The sequence below is a fragment of the Micromesistius poutassou genome, assembly GCF_964030765.1.
Source record: "Micromesistius poutassou genome assembly, chromosome: 3".
NCBI lineage: Eukaryota > Metazoa > Chordata > Actinopteri > Gadiformes > Gadidae > Micromesistius > Micromesistius poutassou.
This window is the reverse complement of record NC_140273.1, coordinates 20,829,993-20,855,674: the sequence shown is the minus strand read 5'-3', so window position 1 is coordinate 20,855,674 and position 25,682 is coordinate 20,829,993. Positions and strand designations below refer to the sequence as shown.

Here is a 25,682-nt window from a genome sequence, read left to right as displayed (position 1 = left end):
AAGTCCTTTGGGTTTCATGTTTGAACTTTATTTAAAGTGAAACCACATGGCATGACATTGTCATGAACATCAAATACACTTCATTAGTATTATGTATTATATGTATTATATTATAGTATTATATGTTCTCATTAAGTGTTATTTGTTTTTTGTGATCCAACAGTCATAAGTATTAATAAAGTGTATTTGATGTTCATGAACGATGTCATGTCATAGTTAAGACAGTATCATGGCACCCTTATATTGATATCTTCAAGTGAAGTGTAACTGAATGTTTGAAGTTGAATGTGTCTGGTGACACATGTGTTTTTTGGAAACTACAAAACAAATACATTTTTAAAGACATATTCTGTAAAGTTTCATCTTCTTGTTAAGGTTATATCGTGGAATGTATGCTCTGGGATTACCTCACATACATTTTCGAACTTTGTGTGAATGCAAGTTATCTGATGAGCATACTCCTAGCTTAAGGTTACGGTTGTTGCCGAAGTAATTTTTTTTTCTTCTTTAACATTCAGTTGTACCGGTACAACTGAATGTTAAAGAAGAAAAAAAAAACGCCACAAATTCATCATTAGCTGCCTTGTACTATTTTATGTGAAGCTAATTTTTCACGTTGTTTTTTGTTTAATTCTGTCACCAGTAATGCTCTTTTATACCCCTTACAAAGTACTAAGTTACAAAACGATATTCTATTTTGTTAAGGTGGCAGTGGCCAATGAAAAATTACACCCCTAACCCAGGTGGCAGAGGGGTACACAGGGAAAATCCTTAAAACATAGTCCAACAGTGGAAAGTACGTTTTATATATAGTACCACTCCAGGAGAGCCTGGATCTGACACCATTGCCCCATACTGCTGTGGAATTCCTGAAGATGCCAAAGCACCCCTGCATGGCATGTGGGAGTGAGATTGCCCTTCCGCTCCTTTCACACCATATTAAATTCTGCAATGTAAGTCTTTTTTTTTTTTTTTTTGAAAATACTATCAGCAGCAAAATTAAATCCAAATTCACTTTTGGTGCGTTACATGTTTGACATGTTACACTTATGCTGCGTTACACTATGGTACAATGTGCTTTTACTTTTGTGTTTTGTATTATTTCAGAAAGATGAGCCTGACCTTGCGGACGACGACGACGACACCACCGATGACGATGCTGCCTACGCCGCTGCCGATGACGCCGCCGCCGCCGCCGATGCCGCCACCGCCGCCGAAGATGTAACTGATGACGTTATTGCCATGGTAAGCTTCCACTGATGTTTTAGTTTCATACATAAAAATGCAATTCAGTAAAATAATACAAATTGATTAAAATACACATGAGCATTACATTGACAACATTACTTTTGTTCAATAATACACTTATTTATGACCCTTTTAGCAATCATGTCCAATTTGTGGCCGTCGACTTTGCTGTCGACTTCTTGCCTATTCATGCAGCATGGTGTAATGAAAGGTATTGAAGGCTTGAGTACGAGAAATGTCATGATTCAATGTATGGCTTTGCCCATGTAATTGTACATTTTAGTGTATTTCTGTGTCACTTGTTTGGTTGTTTATTTGTGGTTCTATAGTGGTAGCACTAGAACAGACATAGAGACACACACACACACAACAAGTGAGAACATTAAGAATAACAACTGTGATAACTTTAGGTCTTGTTCTGTGATTAATATAATGTGTGGTAATGGCTATGTGGTGACTTTAGGTCTTGCTCTGTGTTTAATATAATGAGTGGTAATAGATGGTTTTGAGCAGTGCTGGAAGTTATAACAGGATGTATGGCAGTGCCGGTGTGAGCGCTCTCATCAGAAACCCACTTAAGTTCCAATGAAGACACATTGCTTTGATCATGAAACTAAAAAGGTGGTTTGCCCAATGTGCAACGCTTCATTGAAATTGCAATTGTATTTGGAGTATATAACCCAATAAGTTATTATAAGTAGGCAGAGCTCTTGATAAAGGAGGCGTATATTACCTAATTAGCAGCTTGTTATTATTAGTAGGTAGATCTTTTGATATTGGAGTATATAACCCAATAAGCAGCCTGTTATTAGTCGGTAGATCTTTTGATAAAGGAGTAGTATATTACCCAATAAGCAGCCTGTTATTATTAGGAGGTAGATCTTTTGATAAAGGAGTAGTATATTACCCAATAAGCAGCCTGTTATTATTAGGAGGTAGATCTTTAGATAAAGGAGCAGTATATTACCCAATAAGCAGCCTGTTATTATTAGGAGGTAGATCTTTTGATAAAGGAGTAGTATATTACCCAATAAGACCCATTCAGACCACAGCTTCAGAAATTCCTGGAAAATGTAGCTTGTTTGGAAGCTACCGCACTACTTAATCAATAAAAGAGTGTTAATACTGACTGTGCCTACTGAGAAACTACAGCTGGATAACATGGCAAGCATGAGGGACATGGCGTTAGCCAGGGACGTTTACTTTGTATGTAAAAGGGAAAATGCGGTGGTCATTGTTTATTAACTTTCCAGTATGTATTTCACAAACTAGTTAGCAATTTACCATGAAGTTACTTAAAGTGTCCTTAAGACACCGCTTGACTTTGAGTAAGACACCCCTTGACTGCCAGTCTTTAAGACACCGCTTGACTACGAGTCTTTACCGCTTGACTACGAGTCGTGAAGTTGCTTGACTACTAGTTACTTGACTAACAGCTGCTTGACTACTAGTCTTTAAGACACCACTTGACTAAGAGTCTTTAAGACCCCACTTGACTCTGAGTCCTTAAGCCAATGCTAGACTATGAATTGTGAAGTTGCTGACTCTGAATACGTACATGCTGCGCGTGCTGCATAGCGTGGTCAGAGGATGTAAACCATGGAAACGGGAGCGCGCTCTGCTGGACAAACTAGTGACACTACTATTTCTTTCATATCGGCACATATAGGCAAACATATACACCGATAGGGATAAATCTGTGATAAGTCAATATCGGTCGATAATATAGGCCAAAAGATATATTGGTCGGGCTCTAGTATTTATTTATTCAACATCCCTGATGAGGAATGAGGAAATTCTTAACATGATCCAAGTCTCCTTTCACTTTCCTTTCCAGAAGTATTTATAATTGCTCATCGGTTATTGGTGTCATTTCTTCTGTGCTCACTTCTATGCAGGTCTTAGTGGATCACTGCTGTTCACTATTTTGAACTCTCTGGAATTAACACAGGTTAGTTAATCTATTTTTGTATTTTTTTTACATTACATTTCTGAAACCCCTTTTCAAAAGCAGGTTGAATTATTGAATGTGGGCAATTCCAAAACATATATGCAGCAATCCTGTATATTGTTGCAATGACAGAACGAATTAACTGTGACCAGTAAAACTATTTAAACCAAAAGGTTAAAAAGGGGGGAGGAGGCATACCTGGGAACCACTTTTAGAAGTTTTCATTGATCAAAGGTGTACCTTGTGAGGTGTGAAAGCATTTTCAAATGCTATATGACGTAAGTAAATCAATGTGTATGTGTGATAACGATGTGTGATAACACAGCCATTTTAACGATGTTAAATCAATTTAACGACAGTCAATTTAACGATTAATCTCTCAATTGATCTCTTTTCACAGAGCTTTACAATGATGGGCTTCGAATTTGATGACAGCTTAAAGACATACAATCCAGGGAAAGCAAGTCACCGGTCTGGTAAAAAAGAGCTTGCACCCATTTAATATAATGACTAATAAATGCATGACTACAGTGATATCTTCTGTATGTCCGTGTTGATTTGACGTATAAGTTGAAGACTAAATGTTCCTATCTTTATTTTGCAGTCATGTGGTTAAGAGAGAGACCCTTCAGAGCTGCTTCAGTCTGTCTTGGCTTGTTATGTACTCTACTTCTGACTGGGATCATAATCCTAGCCAGCCACCGTGAGTAGAAAGTTATCTTTACTATGAGGCTATGATGTTGTCTTTATGAAGCAAAGAAAAAGACTGGATCATATGCTTTAGAGCCCGACCGATATATCGGCGGGCCGATATTATCGGCCGATATTAGGCATTTTCCAAACTATCGGTATCGGCATTTATAATGGCCAATAAATGAATATTTAAAAAAACAGACGAAACACTGCTGCATAGTTTGTCCACCAGAGGGCACTCTAACGCCGCAACCAGCCACAAGCCAGAGTCGGGCAGAGCGAACGAGTTATCCATGACATCATTCATCTGTGAAGTGTGTTCATAAGACATACATTGTTTGAATAACAATTGAAATAACATCCTCATCAGTTCTCTAAACTGTTTATAAGCATGATAAAATTCATGACGTTATCCATTGCTTAATTATAGCTCTTTTACACGTGTGTAAAATCGCGAATGAACGACGCGAGTGTGTGGACACGAACGCACACTCGAAAAACTGTTTTACAATCATTTGCAGCAGCATATGACGTTATCCAATGCTAAATTATAGCTCTTTTACACGTGTGTGAAATCGAGTGTGCGGACATACATACGAGTCGCATCCATTATGTAACTCGCTGCGAATGAACGACGCGAGTGTGCGGACATACAGGGGCGGAGTGGGGCACTAAAAACCACCGGGAGAATTCTGACCGGCCCAGCCCAGCCCACCACCAGTGGCGTAGCGATCGCGATTGTTAACGGGGGGGGGGGGGGGGGGGGGGTCGCGGACGAGCGCTGAAGTAGAATAATGATGTATAACGCATAGGCCCGGCTTACACACGTCTCGCGGCAGCTCATATTAAACGTGGGCTGGTCCACCTGACCTCGGTGGCCGACCGGCCGACCGGGAAAACTCCCGATAGTCCCAACGGCCACTCCGCCCCTGCGGACATACATACGTGTTGCATGTGACACGGCTGAACGACACGACCGCACACTCGACGCGAGTGTGCGTTCGCGTCGTTCAGCCGCAGCATTAACGAGTCACATAATGGATTTAATGCATCACTAAGTAGTAGATTTTAGAAGGCAGGCAGCAAATGATGATTGAAAATTGTTTGTTGTAAGCTTGATGGATATAATTAAAAGAGTGCAGGTAAAGGGATAAGCAAGTTGACATTGTAATCAGGTAGCTCAATAGGGACTAACTATTACACACACAAAAAAACATTAGGAGTGACCTTTGTCTTGTTTAATAATAATACAGATGCGAGGACTCTTAAATAACTACATATAACTAATGTTAGGGAAATCTAAATGTTTTGTTACACGTTTCTGGAATTTCTTATTTAAATATGTATATCGGCCGATATATCGAAATATCAGATTTTTAAATCACCAAATATTTGTATCGGTATCGGCCTTAAAAATCCCATATCGGTCGGGCTCTATGCTTTACGTATGACTCATGTCCTGTGTTGCAGATAACCAGGTGGCAGTGGACCAATCAACCCCTAGCCGTAACCTGATTGAAGAGCAAGTCCAGCTAGGGACCAGATGCAACCTGACTGATTTGAGACGTGAACAGACGAGCAATAAAAATATGACGAAGGAGAGAGACCAGCTAAGAATCACTTACACCAACCTGATCCAAGAGCAAGACCAGCTTCAAACGAGTTACAAAAACCTGACTGAGGAGAGAGACAAGTTAAAGACAAGTAACAGCCAACTGATTCAAGAAAGAGACCAGTTGCAGACCATTAACAATAACCTGACTCAAGAGAGAGACCTCCTTCAAACCAGTAACAAAAACCTGACTGAGGAAATGTACCAGTTACAAACCATTAACAAAAACGTGACCCTGGAGAGAGACCAGCTGAAAGAGCTCCAAATGTTGAGTAACGGGGGTAAGGAAGGCAGTTATGGTAAGAACTTGGTAATTAATTACAAAGTATGCTGTCCATATTTTGTCTACTACTTTTTATTCTCACTATACAGAGTTAAAAACATTCAACAGAAAGCAAGGCTAACTCCAACCAATTTATGTTTTTTTAATAATAGTATGAATGTGGTCTGTTAGCAAAAAGACCACACGGCACCCAAAATACAGGATTTTACTTTAACTTAACCTGGCATTTAGAATTTAAACAATATTATAAAACAGAATACACAATTGCCATAGATAGCTAATATAAGTAACTGCTTGAGATTCCAAGTCATGTTATGCAACTCATGGATGTAATTATAGGTTATTAGGTTATTGTTAGGAGGTTTTGCTAGTGAAATAATAATAACTTAAATTATTAAAATGGAAGTTGATGCAAGTAAATGTATATATAGTGAATGTTTATACAATTTTAAACATTTGAACTTATGGTGACTCATCAGAATTTTCAGCATTGTATTTCATTAGTAAATTAGAAATAATTCCCTACTCACTGTGTGTTCACTGTCAGGATGTCCGTCGGGATGGCAGCCTCATGGTGGCACATGCTACTTTCTCTCTGCTGAAAAGAAAACTTGGATGGACAGCCGGCAGGACTGCATGGACAAAGGTGCTGATCTGGTCATCATCCACAGCAAGGAGGAACAGGTCAGGATGGAAGGAAGGAAGGAGTGAGGAAGGGAGTAACTGTGTGACAAGTTGTGCACTAAATAAACTCTTAAAATATATTTTATTTAGAATAAACTTAAACCTGCAAGGGTTGTAGAATTAAGTGTAATTTAGCATTATGGCTCCTTACAGGGCATAGCTTCTCCTACGTCGGACGAAATTGGGAAGGGGATTCAGTTAGTTGCAATCTGCAACCTCACAGCCAGAAACTTCTAAATCCTACAGACTGCATATTTAATAATACATTTATTACAGACAGATAAATATGGTGTGACATGAAATTGGATTATTTATGTTAATAAACAGAGTAAAAATATATTTAACATTTAACAAGAGGATCTGAAACCATTTTGCAGGCCAATCAGCACTGGACCTTGGGTGTTTAGTTATGACTTGTCTTTGTAAAGAACCTCCTTTCTTCCAGAATTTCATCAACAATTTCTGTTATGCCTTCTGGATTGGTCTGCATGATACGGAAACCGAATCTGAATGGAAGTGGGTAGATGGATCACCCATAACACTGAGGTAAGAAATTGTTTTTCCTGCATTAAAGGTCCCATGGCATGCTATTTTATGGATGCTTTAATATAAGTATTAGCGGGCCCCTAATACAGTACTTGAAGAGTACTGTATTATCATTCAAGTACTTCAAGAGTACTTGAATGAGCGCTCCACAAACTTGCTGTTTTTAGAGGCGGGTCAAGGTGGAGGGTGGGGGTGTGGCCCTGAGCAGCTTGCGGCCACGGTACCATGCACTAGTGTTTACAGTGGAACACTGAACACTCCGGGTGCTCCGGCGGGAGTCCTGGAGCTCTATATCTAAATAATATCATATTATATTTAGATATCTATATAATATAATATATATTATCATGGTCAAAAGCTGTTTAAGCCTCCGGATGATATTATGAATCTCAAACGACTGCGTCGGGTTCTCAGACGCCTCTGGTTCTTCCACTTCCACGTCAATATTAAGTACAGACTGAACCGCGAAATGGAGGAGAAGGGGATTGTTGCCCGAGGTTGTCTGCGTCGGGTTGGTTGAGAAGGAATTGGGAACCGCGACATGGAGGAGAAAAGGATTGTTGCCCAGGCCGACGCCGGGGCTGCCTGCCGAACGCTGGCCGCCCCCGGGGCTACCCGCCCAGCCTCGCTGCCGCGGCAGCGGTCCGTCGGAGCCCCACTGGCCACCCCCGGGGCTGCCTGCTGAACGCTGGCCACCCCTGGGACTACCCGCCCAGCTCCGCTGCCATGGCAGCGGTCCGTCTGAGCCCCGCTGGTCGCCCCCGGGGCCGCCTGCTGAACACTGGCCACCCCCGGGGCTACCCGACTCCCGGACAATCCTGGGCAACAATCTTTTTCTCCTCCATGTCGCGGTTCCCAATTCCTTCTCAACCAACCCGACGCAGACAACCCCGGGCAACAATCCCCTTCTCCTCCATTTCGCAGTTCCCAATTCCTTCTCAACCAACCCAACGCAGTCTAGTCTTTTCACCAAATGGGAGCTTTATGCAAGCTTGCGTTATTGTGTTGCGTGTTATGCGTCATAACACCAACAGAAGACAACAGAACGGTTATCCAAATAACAAAGAACACTTGCATTACAGTGTGTGTGTTCACACACACATGTGGCACTCGCACGGTCCTAGCTCAATGTCTCATTGCCGGGTCAAATTCTCTGGGTGGGCCAAGCAGAGAAAGGGGACGTAACCTGGCCCAATATGATGTCATACTTGACCGGAACCCAAATCGAAGCGTTTCAGCGATCCTTTTTTCAAAGACGGAGTAAGATAGCTACTTCTCGGTTTACACCTAATGCAATTTTTAGCTACTGGGGGACCACAGGGAGGCTAGGGGAACTCAACTTAATGTTAGAAAACCTCATAAAGTGAAATTTTCATGCCATGGGACCTTTAAGGGTCCCATTAATGAGCAATATATATATATAGGCCTATATATCAGTGGAGATTTCTCTAAGACTCTAACATTTCCTAAATTAAATGGTCAAATATATACTGTTGTGTTAACATTTCATTGACAAAAAATGCGTTAAAACACATCCATCTCGAAGACGAGTTTGTTCAGAATCAGCTGCTTATCGCAGGTCGACTGACTCGATTTCCTTCTCATACATTCCCATAGCGTCACAGTGCATTTGCCTGTTGAAGCTCAGCGTCCATCCACTTCAATGGGGCTGCATAGAACAGCTTTTTTTAGTGCGTTGAAAGTCAACGGTCATTGGATAATGCTGCGATTATGTCCCTCCCACGGACGCTCAGCATCTCTGGGGGTGAATGGAGGAGTAGGCTGGCCTGGACGCTGGGCTTCTGCGCGATGATTGGAGGGTTTGCGAAAGACTGAGTTGCTGTTTGAGTGACAGCGATTTTGAACTATAAAACGTCGCAGGAGCTCTCTTTAGTCCTCAGTCCCATCGCAGATTTTGCAAGCAAGTCAAAAGACAAACTGCAACCAGTTTCTTGATATTTGCTTGGCGACAATTTTCATTGACATTTTGTACACTTATACACTCAATTCCTTGTTTCAGTTTAACATAATTCCCACATTTCCTTGTTCAAGTTTAATATCGTTTTGGTAGTTGGCCATCACTTTGATTCAGGGAACCTGAGGTCTGAACTTCAAGTCCTGTATTCAGATCAGGACTTGCAGGGAGGCAGGGGAAAGCTGTGTGATTTCTTGGTGTTCCTTAAAGACATGGAGTTGGACAGTGCAATGCCTCAGCTTTACAAACTGTTCTCATTAGTGGCAACAATTGGAGCTACATCTGCAGGTGTAGAAAGGAGCTTCTCCTGTTTAAAGCGGCTCAATTCCTACACCCATAACACAATGGGCCATGGCCGTTTAAGCAGCCTAGCTCTGCTGGCCATTGAGAGGACACTGGTCAAGTCACTGGAAAATACAGCTAGGATCACAGAGCATTTTCTTGAAAAGGAACAGAGAGCAGAATTTACATATACATAAATTGACTATTTATATGATGTAGGCCGAAAATGAGCTTCCCCTCTTTGAAAGACACAGCTGCCACTGATATATATGTATATATATATATATTCAACAGAGGTTTGTGTGCCCACTTTAGGTGACAAGTAAATTAACCTCTTGCCCTTGTAGTTGTGGAGTTTGTTGGGGAGTTTTTTGGGGGCAGAATCTGGGCCAGAAGCTGAGTGATGAAGGATATAATTAAGAGTCTTTGCTTTTCTCCAAACAGTTTATGGAATCCTGGTGAACCCAACGATGCGGGAAATGAAGACTGCGCAGTGTTGTTTCCAGATTCAAAAACCTGGAACGATATCCCTTGTTCCTTGAAAAGACACTGGGCTTGCCAGAGATCAAAACCTCTATGAAATTAAGATTGCATTGGAGACATATTTCAGTAAAATGTTATAATATGCAGAATTGATGTACCATTGAGTATAATTAATTTCCTATTATACACATATACACATTGTATAATAAAAAACGATGTCAGTTTATCATTTTAAATGTAGCAAAATGGTGTTATAGACAGTATCTCCAACTGGTGTTATAGACAGAGTATCTCTAACTGGTGTTATAGACAGTATCTCCAACTGGTGTTATAAGTCATTTTTACACTGCCAAATAGGCCCGTCTTATACCCGCCCTTTTTGTTGCGTTGTCTCTACAACAGAGACAACGCAGCGACATCAACATGAGTAGTTCCAACTAGAGAGAAGGTGAAATCCGTGAGCTGCTGACCATCATGGGAGAGAAGGTGATGCAGTCACATTTAACAAAGACGGGGAAAGATGATGCAATCTACGAGAAATCAGCAGAGGAACTTTCCTTACGAGGCTTTCGATAAAAAACATGTGGTCAGCGAAATAAAGAATACGTTGGCTCCCGGCCACGAGCCATTCTTTTTTCTTTTCTTTTTTTTAATATAAAGTTTGCCGAGGCAGAATGATATGAAGATCTCTGCGCTACGGGTGCTCCATGCATGCTATGCGTGTGTGCAGTGACTGACTGTCACTGACCAAATCATTTAAGCAAGGGATGCGCATTGCGCTCACATGCAATGAAAACAATTGGCTACAGCAATTTATTGATATTAGAAAATGACATTTTTACTTTGGATACTAATAAGATGTATTGAATAATTTAAGTGATATATAGGCCTACACATACAAACATAAGTCAAAACGGGCTACATTTGGCTGAATTATAAAAGGTATAAGTAATAAACGTAATATGAAGAGCCGTTTGGGAGCCGAAAGACCGGCTCTTGTTGGTGAGCTGATCCTAATGATCTGGCTCCCTAAAAATAACTGAAATTCCCATGTCTTGGGCCAAAGATCCACAGCGAATGAGGGTCGGCGATTATCCTCAATGACGAATGTCAGTGTAAGGACACTACAGCGCATGAAAATAAGAAATAATCATATTAATTAATTAAAGTACAATGATAATAGTAATGACATTTATATTAATGACCTCATGTCGGAATGCAGGGACGTTTGAAAAAAAGTAAAGTACCGCCACTCTGACAATGGAAGGAGAAATTGTCGGAGTGGTGGGACGTTTGAAAACATTAACACAATTAGACGTCAATGTCGGAGTGGGGGTATGTCGGAATGGAAGGTGGTCCCCTAGCAGATCTAGCCACGAACCCCTGCGCAGCGATTTCAATAGGCCTTATGGTGCGTTCACACTGCTGGTAATTATGGGGATAACAATTCTGCAACGTCGAAAAGTTCTCGTGAACGACACCTCATGACGCTCTTATGCTCTTATTCTACTTACGTTTGGCAACTGGGGCCAGATTTTGATAACAGAGTCGCCCAGTTGGTCATGTATGGTTTACTAGTGACATGCATGAACATGGCGGGACATGAACGTTTTACTCAATATAAAAGAATCAACCATCATATCACATACTTTACTATTGATTGACGTTAGTTAACCGTCTGTTGGCATCGACTTTGCTCAGTTTTAAACATTGTGTACTGGTAAACCAGCTCTAGATAAGGGCAAGTGTAGCCTTCCATACAGTGGCAATACAATGTGCTCCTCATAAATAAAAGCAAAAGGATAGTAGATGATATGCTACAAGGAAATAAGGCGTGCAAACTTGAAACTGATTGTTTTTTATCGGATAAAAAAACCCTGCTGTGAATAACGTTTCGATTCCCAACGGAGTGCACATGCAGAGGTGTATAAAGTACTTGAAAAAAATAACTAAGTAAAAGTATAAGTACCATAACTGAAAATGACTTTGGTAAAAGTTAAAGTCTCCTAAAGGAAAATTACTTGAGTAAAAGTCGCTCACATTAAATGTACTTAAGTATCAAAAGTATCTTGTGAAAAAATATACTCAAGTATCAAAAGTAAAAGTACAAGTATTTTATAGTATGCATGAAAATAAGCAAAACAACCCAAAATTATTCTCCCCTTGTTTTTTATTTAACTTTTTCAGGTGAATGAAATGTGGTATAGAACTTTTTTTTCTTTTCTTCCAAAAGTATCCCATTACAATTACATTCAAATCTAATCTAGCCAGAGTGGTTAGGATACTAATCCACATGTTTACTATCAGTCACATTTTCACCACTGCAGATAAAACATGGTTAGCCAATTCGTATTACCTTGTTTAGTATCCTACTGACTGAGGTATCACACAGCTCATACAAATATAATATAACATTTTTATTTGGAACGAGTAACGAGGTGGCAAATGTCAAAGTAATGAAGTAAAAGTATATTTTTGAACTTTTAAATGTAGTGAAGTAAAAGTAAAAGTCCTGATAAAAAAAACAACTTTGTAAAGTACAAATCCTCAAAAAAAAGACTTAAGTAGTGTAACAAAGTACATCTACTTTGTTACTATACACCTCTGTGCACATGAACGCTCGCTGTCGGGAACATGCGTAAGCGTGAGCGTCATCACTGGCGAGCCTTCTCGTTATTGGGGGTCAAGCAGCGAAGCTGCGAGACAACCATTGTTTTCCTACTGTTTCCTATTATTATTATTTACCTGCCATTGGAGTCTATGGCAGCCCATAGAACCCCATGGTAAAAAGTTGTGAAATTTGGCACACTGATTCAGGACAGTCCCATAAGCCCTCACAGCAAATTTGAGGTCGCTAGCCCATGAGCTCTAGCGCCACCAACAGGTCAAAGTTGGACATGCATTCAAGTTCATAACTTTTGACCCATTCATCCAATATTCACAAACAAGACATCATTGGAATCCTTGGGCCAAGCCGAGTTCAACGCACCCTATGACGTCATTTTGCGTCATGATAGATTTTCCGCCATCTTGGTTTATGTCAAAAACCTTCAAAATGTTTCACACATCACAAATTTTGTCCAATCATCTCGAAACTTGGCACAGATCATGTTCAGACCATGCTTTACAAAAGTTATGCAACAGATTTTTGAATTTCAAAACCGTTTGGCCGTGACAGCCAATCAAATTCGACCGCAAAGCCGCCAAACAGGAAGTAAGCCTGTTTCTCAGCAGCCCTTTGACATATCATAACCAAACTTGGTACATAGACCCATGACATCATCATGGGGACACTCATTAGGTTTGGTGACCTTTGACCTCTAGGGGGCGCTATAATTAATGACAATGTGTTTTAACTCCTCTCTCTTCACATGAGTATATTTCAAACACATTTCCAATGTCTGGTGATACTATGAGACCTCCCCATATAGCTAGTAAATGATATCTCACGGAAATATCCGCGACAGCCAATCAAATTCGACCGCAAAACCGCCAAACAGGAAATTAGCCAATTTCTCAGCGACCCTTTGACATATCATAACCAAACTTGGTACATAGACCCATGACATCATCATGGAGATACTCAATGAATTTGGTGACCTTTGACCTATAAGGGGGTGAGTGTTATCATATCTCAGTCGATCCTTTATTTTTTGACGTGCAACTTGTCGAAAGTGCTGAAGGCCGCGTGTTTGGCCTGTTAGATCTATCTTTTATGTTTTAATTTTGTTTAATTAGTTTATCAGCTTGACTCCCTCAACACTGCTCGCAGTTTTAATTGTAATTGTAATTGTAATTTATTTTTAAGACAGGGGCAATGCACAATAAAACATTAATCTTGCACAACAAGAAAAGATGCATTGTGCCAGGTTTTAGCAGATTGCTATTTTCCACCTGCAGTCCCTGGGCAGGTTGATGGTACAGTACACAAAACATAATAACAGTTCAAGTAAAATTATAATAAAATTATGAAGTTTACAGTTATTAACAGTAAATTAACAGACCCCTATGATTTAAAACTAGGCTGCTGCCTCTCACCACACACACACAATTTATATGCTATACACACAAAATAATATGCTATATCATAGCATTCAAATACATACTGGAAGCCTCCACTGTTAGGGAATGCCTTATGTATCTGAAGTTGGCTAGATTAAATTTTAGTGTGTTTCCCAGTTTTTTAACATGGTGTTTAAAGCTTAAGGTTGGGTCAAGGGTAACACCCAAATACTTAAATCTATCCATATTCTTGATTATTTGACCATTTACTGATACGTTGGGGCAGTCCTTCAGTGCATGCCTATTGGTAAAAAACATGGTTACAGTTTTTTCAATGTTTAAGTTGAGGCAAGAATTTTGTAACCAAAGAGCAACCTTTTGCATTGTTTTAGTTAGTTTCATGGCAACCTCTCTAGCGCTCTTACCATGAGTATATAAAACAGTGTCATCTGCATACATTATTATGCCGACATCACCACATACAGAGGGCAGGTCGTTAATATAGATGCTAAAAAGCAATGGCCCCAAGATCGATCCTTGTGGTACTCCCAGTGTGCATGCTTTAGATGTAGAAACTGTATTATTTATACGTACACACTGCTGACGGCCACTAAGGTATGATTTGATCCAGTTTTGGGTGTGTAATGAGAGATTATAATTACCAAGTTTTTGAAGCAGTTTGTTATGATTGACAGTATCAAAGGCCTTACGCAGGTCTAGGAAGACTGCACCAACCACTCCTCCTTGGTCTAAGTTGGTTTTAATGTCCTCAAGGAGGTAGCAGCAGGCCGTGTCAGTGGAATGTTTTTTCTTGAATCCAAACTGCAGAGGATGTAAAAGTGCTTTGGATTCAAGATGGTCAGTGAGTTGTTCCGCCACTGCCTTTTCCATGACCTTTGAGGCTGCTGGAAGTATACTAATGGGGCGATAGTTACTGACCTCCTGGGCATCACCGGATTTATGTACTGGAGTAACTATAGCTGTCTTAAAAGTACTGGGAAAGATGCCTTCATTTATTGATTGATTTATTATTGTAGTTAGTGGTGAAATGACCTCTTTATGTAGTTTTAAAAAAGCAGTGTCCAGGCAGTGTATATCCTTGGCCTTGCTGTTTGACAAGTTTGAAAGAATTTTTCCAACTTTAGCCTCATTTATTGTGAACAGGTCAAATACAGGCCCTTCACAATTTACTAGTTGTGGAGGGTCTATTGCCAGAAACTTCTGACTGAGTTCTTGTACAGAGTTTAAAAAATAATCATTAAAATGAGTGGCAACAGCATGGCTATCATTTAGGATAGAGCCATCTGCCTTAAGCTGGATGCTCGCATGTGTGTTTTTTTCTTTCCCAAGTAATTTATCAATGCTATTCCATAGTTTTTTACTGTTCCCTTTGGCATCCCTGATGAGATCCAGATAAAAAGTTGCCCTAGCCTTTCTAAGTTGCTGTGTTACCCTGTTTCAAAATCAAATGGTCAGTACTAAGTCGTGACTTTAGAAACTTTTTTAGAGCGGCATCTCTCTTTTTCATTATGTCCCATAAATGACTATTGAACCAAGGAAGGTTGTGTTTTTTGTTTTGTTTCTTAGACCTTGTTTTTGTATATTTTAGAACAATAGCCTTAAAGGCCATCAATAAATCAGAACTTGCTTGTTCACAGGATTTGTTATCAGATATGTCAGTCCATCTTCTTTCCTTTTTCAATGAGTGCCAAGTCTTTCTTCGGGATGAAGGATGAGGGATATTGGGATTGTTTTTCATTATGTGTTGATTCTGAAAACGTGATTTAGTCAGCTTTCTAGCAGCCAGTTTAAGATTGTAACAAGAAAACAATCGATATACTCCGTTTTGTTGTTGGGAATGTTTTGCAAACACTCTTTCTTTGCTCACGCTGTGATCGCTGATCTCGCACACGCCTGTCATCCAAAACGTTGGAGTAGATGATGTATTGGCTCCATGAATCAAGCGGTCGGCTGACAGCGCTATTTCCTGGAGAGTAGGCCAGCGGTGATGAGTGTATACCAGCGGCGCACCAGTTTCCCCACAATTGTGTAACAGTGATGATAGTAAGGAAGAGGATCAAGATGAAGTTTTGACATGAGAGTAATATCGCCATGGCGCCCTGCTACCACGAAAAGTTTGATAATCAGGCGGTCTCCCCGTTTGTTTTGGGAGAGGTCCAACAGCAGCACCTGCCACACTGCCGTCTCCCCAGGACCAGGACCATGAACGCACCTTTAGTCGCGTACTCCAGCCTTGCTGTGTTGCTTCTCCAGCCATTTCAGCATATTGATGGGCAAAACAGCCCAATGAGCACACCACATGATATGTACATTACGAACACACCACATGATACGTACATTACGAATATAGTTAACCCTTGTTCTAAACTAACACAGGCATAGTCAGCTATTCGTTCAGGTCAAGGCCTGAGCCGGAGGCCGCATGTCCCAACGAGGGGAGATGCTGGAGACTCAGACAATGCACCACACATTCGCAAAAACAGGAGTCAGTCTGCTGACAATATTCGGCCATAACTCTGGGTCAAGATACCCCTCGAGAACCCCTCGCACCTGGTTAGAAACACAGAAGACACTCATAAACGATATCAGTGCCCAGAGGCTCAAGGTCAAGCTAAGCATCCAGAAACACACCACCCTAAACGCACACACCTCGCCTAAATGCAGACAACCTCAGCGCTGTTAGGGACTTAGAAATATTCAATCTCTCACGCTTTATGAACCTGTATCACTTTTGCTACTTTACTCAATAAATCCAAGGCCCTCGTGCTGACAGACTTTATTACCTCTCCGTCTCATTTCATCTGGTCAAGTAACTAGACAGACTGTTTTTCCCAACAATATCTCACTTTCTTAAGCTCAATGGCTTCTTCAACTCTGTCTTCCCAAGGAACTGTAAGTTCACTGAAATAAACAATCTTCTCCAAGTCCGACCATACTAAGTAAATACTTTCAGTATTTACTGAGGAACTATTTTTTTGGGAGTATGCTTTTGCAAGTAGTTCGCTGCCCCACCTGCCCATATGGACGGCCCGTGCCTGAGACAGAGTATCTCCAATTGGTGTTAGAAAGTATCACAGGCGTGGCTCACTGGCTGTGACCATCACACCCACGGTCACGGCCACGCAACGGCCACGGTCCCAGCCACCTCACGGCCACCTCACGCCACGGTCACAGCCACGGCCACAGCCACGGTCACAGCCACAACCATGGTCACAGCCACCTCACGTTACGGTCACAGCCACGCCACGGTCACAGCCACGGCCACCGCGCTCGCGATCATGACCCAAGGGATATACAACATCCAAATATATAAATGACAGTCTTCAAATTAAAATCAACAAAACCACTTTGGATCGACTAGGGCTATCATCCTGATCAATAGGCCCTGTGCCTGATCACATGGGCAAAGGGCCTGACTGGGACTTTCAATTTGGATGGGAAGTGAAACCTCACACACCCCTTGTAGTCCAGTCATTTTAAGCCAAAATAGGGGTCAGGGTTGAACAAATTGCAACAGAACACTTGATGTCAACAAGATTCTACAATACATTTTCATTTTCATCTGGCTATACCTTATGTTTAGATCTGTTATGGTATTTATTTTTAATTTTTTTTTTTAATTATTATTATATTATTATATTTTTTTGGGGGCGTTTTATGCCTTTAATCAGATAGGACAGTAGAGAGCGACAGGAGGCGAGTGGGAGAGAGAGTCGGGGTGGGATCCAGAAATGACCACGGGGCGGGAATCGGGCCCGGGTTGCCGGCGTACGGTGCGGGGGCCCCAGCCAGCCGGGGCCCCATTCTGGTATTTATGCAAATGAGCACATACGTAATTAGATTATGCCCCGTTTGCCCATGTTAACAAACAATTTAAAAAAACTTTTAATAAATTTTTTGTTTGTCTTGATGTAAGTTATCAACTCAATAATTTTCATGGTGATATCTGAAGGAAATTGTTTTTTCCTATTCGTGTGAGAAAAAATATTAATAGGTATATGAATAGGGTGTATTTAGGTCTTTTTCGAAACTTTCCCCTAATGGGATTCTTCAGGGCTTTTTTTTCCTTACTCAGGACATACTTGAGTTTGCTTCTGTTGCAATTTGTTCAACCCTTTCCCATAAAATGACTGGACTATTGTGTGTGAGGTTTCACTTCCCATCCAAAAAAGTCCCAGTCAGGCCCTCCCACTCACACTCACAGGCACAGGCACAGGCAGTCACAACCATGGTCACAGCCACCTCACGTTAAGGTCACAGCCACGCCACGGTCACAGCCACGGCCACCTATAGTGCCCGCGCTCGCGATCATGACCCAAGGGATATACAACATCCAAATATATAAATGACAGTCTTCAAATTAAAATCAACAAAACCACTTTGGATCAACTAGGGCTATCATCCTGATCAATAGGCCCTGTGCCTGATCACATGGGCAAAGGGCCTGACTGGGACTTTCAATTTGGATGGGAAGTGAAACCTCACACACAAGGGCACCCACATACCCACACTCTCACTCTATTGGGTAGAGAGAGATTGCTGACACACTTTATATATCTGATGGTGCATTTACTTAATGATTGTATACTGATTGGATACTACTACAAGTCAAGTCACATTTTGCTTATGTAGAAATGTCATACACATAGGCAACATAATGTGCTTTAAATCACAATAAAGTACACAAGTTATTAGAAATCCTATTTTTTTATTGTAGTACAGAATGGGTAATTTCAGTATAAATTTAATTATTGATTCCTCACCTATTTGTCACATATTCAAAGGAAATTGGATTTTAGAAGTTTGTCTATTCACTGACTTCAAGTTTTTTTTTAAATAAAGGGAAGCTCTGATTTGAAATGAAAGCCAAACATTTAAAGGGCTTGATGTTGTAAAACCATGTAGCATATCTGACCTTTATCTTCCATTTATCTGAGCTGGTAAGAGCTATTTTGAAGGGGAGTTCAGAGGTGGTATCTGAAATATGAACTGGTATTATGAGTTAGAGAATAGGAGGAATGTGGTTGAATTGTAGTTATATTTACGACTAGTAAGCATCGCCTCGGCCTTGGATAACTTCAAGGGAGCGGTTGAAGATGACAGCAAGATACAGCAAGCAAGGTAAGACAGCAAGGTATCCATTTTTTTAAAAACCAAATAGAAACAAAGTGCTATTATAAAAACTAAATAAAAAAAATAAGTCTCTATTTTTTTTGTAACAGGCAAAGAAGCAGCAATACAACAAAGTGCATTTTGTTAACAGCAAGTTGCAACTATATGAGGCTACGGGCCCTGTCTTGCGCCCGACACAATTTACTTTCTACACCGACGCATGTGTCGTTGCTAGTTTGCACCCGGCGCAAAGCTGATTTTCCCCCGCAGCAACCAGGCGCCACTACACTTGCGCCTGGAGAGGCGTGTCGGCGAAAAGCAGGGGCGTGTTCTGGCGCAAATTATACTTGGTGCTATTTTACCGATCTAAGCATTGCGCCAGTACAATTGTGCAACAGACCGATAAATACCTAGTCAGTGGCGGATAGCGCAGTTGGTGTTGCTAATGCTATTTTGACGTGCCATGGCAGGTCAGAACTGCAACATACGCTTACACACACACGTAGGCTATACACAGCACAAACATGCAAACGATTAGGCTGATTTAAATATTATGATGTCAACGATTGTTCATTTGAGTGAAACTTCATAGAAATATCATAGATTGTGGGGGAAAAAAAAATTCCATAGGGGCTGCATGAATGAACACAGTAGAGTAGGCTATGCCATGCGTTTAAATAATAATAATAATAACAATAATAAACTTGAGCAAAGTATATTCCAGCCTCCCAAAACAAAATCTTGTTTTAAAATCTTGTGTAACAGCTGATATAGAGGTAAGTTATATTTTTAAATCAAGACCTGCAAACACGTACAGTAAACACATATTTTCTTGACACAGACATCGTTTACATATCTTTCGGGATTGATGAAGATTTGATCGTGAGAAAATAGTTTTACCGCGAGTGAGTGTTTAAAAGAATGAATGAATGCGGTTGATGCTTGGCGCGTGTTTGTGTGCGCGCCCATCTGTTTAAACACATGCAAACTAAACACGTAACACATAATACAGTCCATGGCGATGTATATTAACAGGGGGACACATGCATATTATGAACACAAGTCAACGATAATGTATACAATACTGGTAACAAACTATGTTTGTTAATGTATTGCCGCATATCATTAAATAGACTCACAGTTGCGGCCACAGGACCACATCCGCATATCATATATGTGTTAAGTTGTCTTTGCCGCAATTTACATGATGACTCTGTTGTGTTGTGGTGTTTCTGAAGAAAACGCTATTCCATGTGTGAATTAGGCCTATTATTTGGCCATAAAGTGAGGCGTTTGAAATTCATGTGGTCATGCATCTGTCTCAGCGGAGAATGCAAACGCGCTGTCAAAATATCAACTTGTCAAGTCAAATGCGCTGGCTCTTAAAGGGGATGGGAGATGGCACTCTCATTGGTGTATTGCACGTTATGCCCAAAACACACCTACAGGTTTCAGACCAACCCATTTTAGATTTGCGTCGGGCGCAAAACTCATTTATCTCGGCATCATAATAGCAACAGCTACGTTGAGCCTTGACGTCTGCGTTTTATCTAACTAGGACGCTACATGTCAAACTGTTTATTCAAACTAAGGAAAGTCAGCATCTCCACATGGTCTTGTGTGAGGCTTGCTCTCTTCTGAGAGCAGATATTCTCCGCTGCAGAGAATATGCGCTCTGCTGGTGTGGATGTTGCAGGAATGCACAGAATAGATCTTGCCAACTTTAAGTGTGGGAAAACGCCTCTCATTTTCTCTCCACCATCTGAGAGGGTGTTCTTTTTTGGATAATGCTGTCTCTGTGAAGTACATCTTGTAGAATATTGGTGTATTTTAGTGTCTCTCTGTCTTCACATTTCAAGTCTATGAACAGGCCAGTGCCTCTCCTACTGATACCAGGTGTTATTTCCAACATTCCTCCATTTGTTATGTCCCAACAAGGACGAACCAACCAGGTTGTCTGGGGCATAGCCAGGGCCATATACCTTATCAAGGGGCAGACTGCTTCTGCTTTTTTGTTATTTACATTTTCTTATTATAATACTCGCCCCAAGCCTTCGGTTCGGTGAGAAGAGGGATCGACAGCCAAGGAGAACGTCAGGAGACTGCTCCTCACCACCTACACCATAGATTATTCAACCTAAGTCTATATCTTGCTGTATTACATCCTGGAATAAACCATCTATTCAACCCTCTGATCCAACCTGTCAAGCTTCCTTGATTTACACTTCAAGAATTACTATTACAATTGGGAATATACACAGAGAGACTATACGAACAGTTTAGAAATAAGCTGAAATCTAACAATCTTAACTTCATTTCTCACCATTTGGATCTTTTGGTCCTTCTGGGTTTCTTCTTCATCTTCAGGCTAACTCAGACTGTCTGTGTCAGATTGTAGGAGGTTATCCAGTGCTGATCTTTTCCCTGGAACACTGACCTTCTTCTGCTGCTTCTCTTTGTCGCGGGCATGTATCTCATCAGTCTCCTTTGCGTCTTTGATAGCAAGGACTTCAACTGTTCCGTTCACTCTTGCGCCATCTTCAGCTGCCATAAACTTAAGCCTTCAGCCTTGGGTCAATAGCAGCTGAAAGAACACCTGGGTTGTCTCTCTCTGCTGAGATGGTGTTCAGACTCCCCCATCTCTCGGTTATCCCTTTTCCTGCACTGGCCAGAAAGGCTTTTCCCGGGCTTGTCTCCAAACTGCTTTGCTGTATGGTCCATTGCAGCCCTTTGACCAGCTGTGGAAGACATGAAGCGGTTGCATACTCCTGTCCACTAAGGTAAACGGTAGTACATTCAAAAGGCTGCAAGCTCTTCAAGCAGCACCCACTGATCTGGCTTCACGTCAAAGTAATGTTTTCCCCTTGGAGTTACCTCAGGATCTGATAGAGTCGCAGTGACTGGCCAGCGCTGTTCCAGGAGTATATCATGTTGTAGGAACTGTTCCATCGTGTACTGACATCCTGGATTAGCTTGAGCTGTACTGTGTTCATTTGCTGCTGTTTCACCTTCAGTTTTGTATTGGCCAGCTCGCTTCTCCTGAAGTGTTCAACTAAGTTTCTTGCAGCACGACTTTGCTGATTCTCGGCTCTTTGAGGGCACCATTAACTATGAGCTGGAGCATGTGCCCAGCGCAGCGCACAGAGGCCCAACCATGACGTTCTTCTAGCATTCGCATTGCTGCCACCATATTGGACTCATTGTCATGAACTATCGCTTTTATTTTGGTAGGCGGAATGTCACATTTTTCTATCACCTCCTCCATCCAGGTCATGATGTTTGCACCAGTATGCCTCTCCTCCAGAGGTATGGTGGCAAGGTTCACAGTCTTCATTTGCCAATGTTCATCAATGAAATGGCAGGATACGCCAAGGTATGCCTCTGTGGCATGGCTGGTCCACACATCAGCAGTCAGTGCAAGGGAGCTACTGACCTTTTTTATGCTTTCCTATACCTATAAATACATCAGAAATGATTTGTGATGATAAAATTGTATTTGTATTATTGCTATTTTATGATTCAATCTAAATTAAATATTATTAGTGATATTCATATTAGTTCTTCATGAATTGTTATATTTATTATATAATTAAGCAATAGATCATGACAGGCTGTGGAATGTGCCCATTATACCACAGTTTAGGGGCGTTGTTCGTCCCGACTCGCAGCGGAGGACCCCTGAGTCATGCCACATGCAAAAGTTCTCAGACGACACTGCAATTGTGGGGTGTATTAGGGATGGGCAGGAGGTGGAGAACAGGAACCACAGCACTAAGGACTAAGCCACCTTTGCAGCCAGTCTCCATTGAAGGGGACAATGTGGAGGTGTTCACCACATACAAATACCTGGGAATACACTTAGACAATAAACTGGACTGGTCAGCCAACACAGATGCACTCTACAGGAAAGGACAGAGCCGACTTTACTTCCTAAGTAAGGAAGTAAAATGTATTGTCCTTAAATGTCTGCAGTAAGCTCCTCTGGATGTTTTATCAGTCAGTATGTTTACATGCACAGCTTAATCCGATTAAAGCCATATTTTGACTATGCTCCGCAATTGGACAACTGCAATTGTCGGTTATACTTGGCGGTGAGTAGTGATGGATTTCATGATTCGTTTGCTTGAATCAGTTTGTGTTGGTCAGTTCGCCAAGAAGAATCGTTCCAATCATTAGTTTGTTTGTTCGTTCAGTCGCGTTTCCGGTAGCGGTGAATCGGTTCTCAGCTGAGTCGTTCAGACTCAGCTCCTCCCTTGTTCTCATTCAAACGAATCACGAATGCATCTTCTCAGCTGAGTCGTCAGACTCAGCTCCTCCCTCGTTCTCATTCTCAAACGAATCACGGTCGTGCAATGGTGCAAATGATCATCAATCAACACAACAATACAACATTAACTAAGTTCCTTTCACCACTAACACATTCAGCGAACGAACAGCGACTCGCAAGTCAGCAACTCAGCGACTAGTGGGTGGGTCTCGGAGTCGGGTCTGAGAGTCGAGTCTCGGAGAACGAACGAGACGAACTGAAACGGGGAATCAGGTCGGTTCTTTCTTGTTAAAGAGTTGTTCATTCGAACTGATTCGGTCGCGAACGACCCATCACTAGCGGTGAGTAAATTGATTCATTGGCCGAAGCATGTCATGCCCAGGTTCGATAGGTGGCGCTGCACCCATTTCAACTAATGGTTATAGAGCCACTGGCTGACCTCTTTACGTCACCAGCAACAACAAACTCAGGCAGCATTTGAGAAAGATGGAAATGTGCAGCCTCGCCCTAATGGTCGTCATTCATTTGCTTCTTCTTTTTTATGCCTTATGCAGGGCTGATAGCGTTCCGGCGCCATTCTGGAATTCCGGCGTATCAATGTGTCTGCGGAAAAAAAAAATCTGGTTTGCGTTTGCGTGGTCTGACACTTCCCAAGATCGAAGAGGCGCTTTCACTCTAAGCACACCAGTAGGCCTACTTAAGCCAATCAGAAATAGGGTAGGGGATAGTCTTGGGTTTTGGCCAGTCATATCCAGGGCTGTAGTGGTGGCTAAACACACATAAACGCCTTTTACCCACCAATTTTGGAAATAGCGTTTACGCACCTCTGAGTGGCGTTTACGCACCTGTAAATTAGTTGTTTTTGTTGTTGTTTACATGCCTTAACGTCTTCCTAAATACATTTGGTGTAATCTGTAATCAGATTACAAAGTAAGTCCAAAGAGCAATATTACGTTTATTTTAAGGTTGTTTTGGTTTGCATAAGATGACGCATTCAGTCAGTGACAATAACGTTACCACTAATTGTACACAGCTCTTATGTTTTTTGCGTTGCTTTACAGCGTGGAACAAAGCTTATTTTGCTCTTGCAATGCAATCTCGGGTTTAAAGTCACAACGGACAGGTGTGGATGAGCTGGTGTCAAAAACTCTGGCAACCAGGAGCATGCTTCTGCACTTTGTGCGCAAGGAGAATATTGCATGGAACTTGCGGGAAAAAAGTGCTGCCACGGCACAAATTTGACCCTAGGCATCAAGCAGCTGTCTGAGCAATTCAGCACACCTCACATTTGCCGGGGGCAACAGCCACAGCAGATATCCGACCCTCAATGACTGATCGCGTGGCTGATTTAAAAATTTGCTTGTGCTCCTTCATTGCCGAGTTTGATCTGTCGTTTACAATTGCTCATCGACTCGTCACTTTGTGTCAAAAATTAGCGGAGGATAAACCCGCCCTTTCGCATCTGTCTGTCTCGAGGCAGCATGCAAGCTATCTTATAATATCTTATCTTTAGTAAGCTATTTTTTAGTTTTCTATTAAATAGTATTCTCTTAGAATATAATAGCAAATTGATTTTGATGGGCAAAATAGCCAACGAGCACATCACATGACATGTACATTACGAATATAGTTAACTCTTGTTCTAAACTAACGAACATATCACATGTACATTACGAATGTACGAGTCAGCTATTTTTTCAGGTCAAGGCCTGAGCCGGAGGCCGCATGTCCCAACTAGGGGAGATGCTGGAGACTCAGACAATGCACCACACATTCGCAAGAACAGGAGTCAGTCTGCTGATAATATTCGGCCACAACTCTGGGTCAAGATACCCCTCGAGAAGCCCTCACACCTGGTTAGAAACACAGAAGACACTCATAAACTATATCAGAGCCCAGAGGCTAAAGGTCAAGCTAAACATCCAGAAACACACACACCAGCCTAAACGCACACACCTCGTTGGGAGGGAAAATACAGCATAAGACTGTACCACACAGATCACCTCATGCTCTTCTGAAGCAGAACTTCCACGGAGGCGAAGCTCCAGGCGACCTCAGAAATATTCGATCTCTCACGCTTTATGAATCTGTATCACCTTTGCTACTTTACTCAATAAATCCCAGGCCCTCGTGCTGACAGACTTTATTACCTCTCTGTCTCATTTTATCTGGTCAAGTAACTAGACAGACTGTTTTTCCCAACAATTTGAATAAACAACTTTAGGGTTGTAGTGTTATATACGTTTTTGTTGCACTGTAACTGTTTCAAAATGTATTTAAAATAAATGGTGCATATTTTGCAGAAAAAATTATGTCACCTTGTTCATGCCCTTTAGTCAATGGTTAGGCTGCTCAATTCCTAGTTTACTTTGGAGTATTCATTTATAATTGCCACCTACTGACCTTTCTGTATGGCTGTAGTATCTGTAGTCTCAGTATGCTATACAAGCAATACGTATGCAGGTAAGTGACTAGTTAAAAGCAGGGATGGATTACTGAACAGGCCTACCAGGACTATTTATC

At 41.4% G+C, this 25,682-nt stretch overlaps 1 protein-coding gene and 1 pseudogene across 3 annotated transcripts; one reads left to right on the top strand and one right to left on the bottom strand.

Moving 5' to 3' along the window:
* The first annotated feature begins 1,393 nt into the window (after window positions 1–1,393).
* LOC311341347 (uncharacterized protein) lies at window positions 1,394–9,983 on the top strand. Of its 2 annotated transcripts, none has more exons than XM_084466256.1 (8): window positions 1,394–1,459; window positions 3,147–3,199; window positions 3,600–3,675; window positions 3,804–3,902; window positions 5,363–5,785; window positions 6,335–6,471; window positions 6,917–7,017; window positions 9,719–9,983. In XM_084466256.1, the coding sequence occupies exons 1-8, from the start codon at window positions 1,438–1,440 to the stop codon at window positions 9,852–9,854; spliced, it is 1,047 nt and encodes a 348-aa protein (XP_084322382.1). In that variant the 5' UTR covers window positions 1,394–1,437; the 3' UTR covers window positions 9,855–9,983. The 2 variants fall into 2 exon arrangements, with proteins under 2 accessions (XP_084322382.1, XP_084322381.1); XM_084466255.1 differs by having other exon boundaries at window positions 5,363–5,803.
* Window positions 9,984–20,454: 10,471 nt separating this feature from the next.
* Window positions 20,455–22,328, bottom strand: LOC311341139 (E3 SUMO-protein ligase ZBED1-like; annotated as a pseudogene). Its single transcript has 2 exons — window positions 21,198–22,328; window positions 20,455–20,701 (listed from the first exon to the last, which is right to left on the bottom strand). The product of its transcript is annotated as an E3 SUMO-protein ligase ZBED1-like (transcript).
* Window positions 22,329–25,682: the final 3,354 nt, after the last annotated feature.

Coding starts and splice junctions, on each gene's coding strand:
- LOC311341347 (XM_084466255.1), top strand. CDS start 1,438: ATGCAGCATGGTGTAATGAAAG. Junction 6,472..6,916: donor TCCACAGCAAGGAGGAACAG/GTCAGGATGGAA, acceptor CCTTTCTTCCAG/AATTTCATCAACAATTTCTG. Junction 7,018..9,718: donor GGATCACCCATAACACTGAG/GTAAGAAATTGT, acceptor TTCTCCAAACAG/TTTATGGAATCCTGGTGAAC.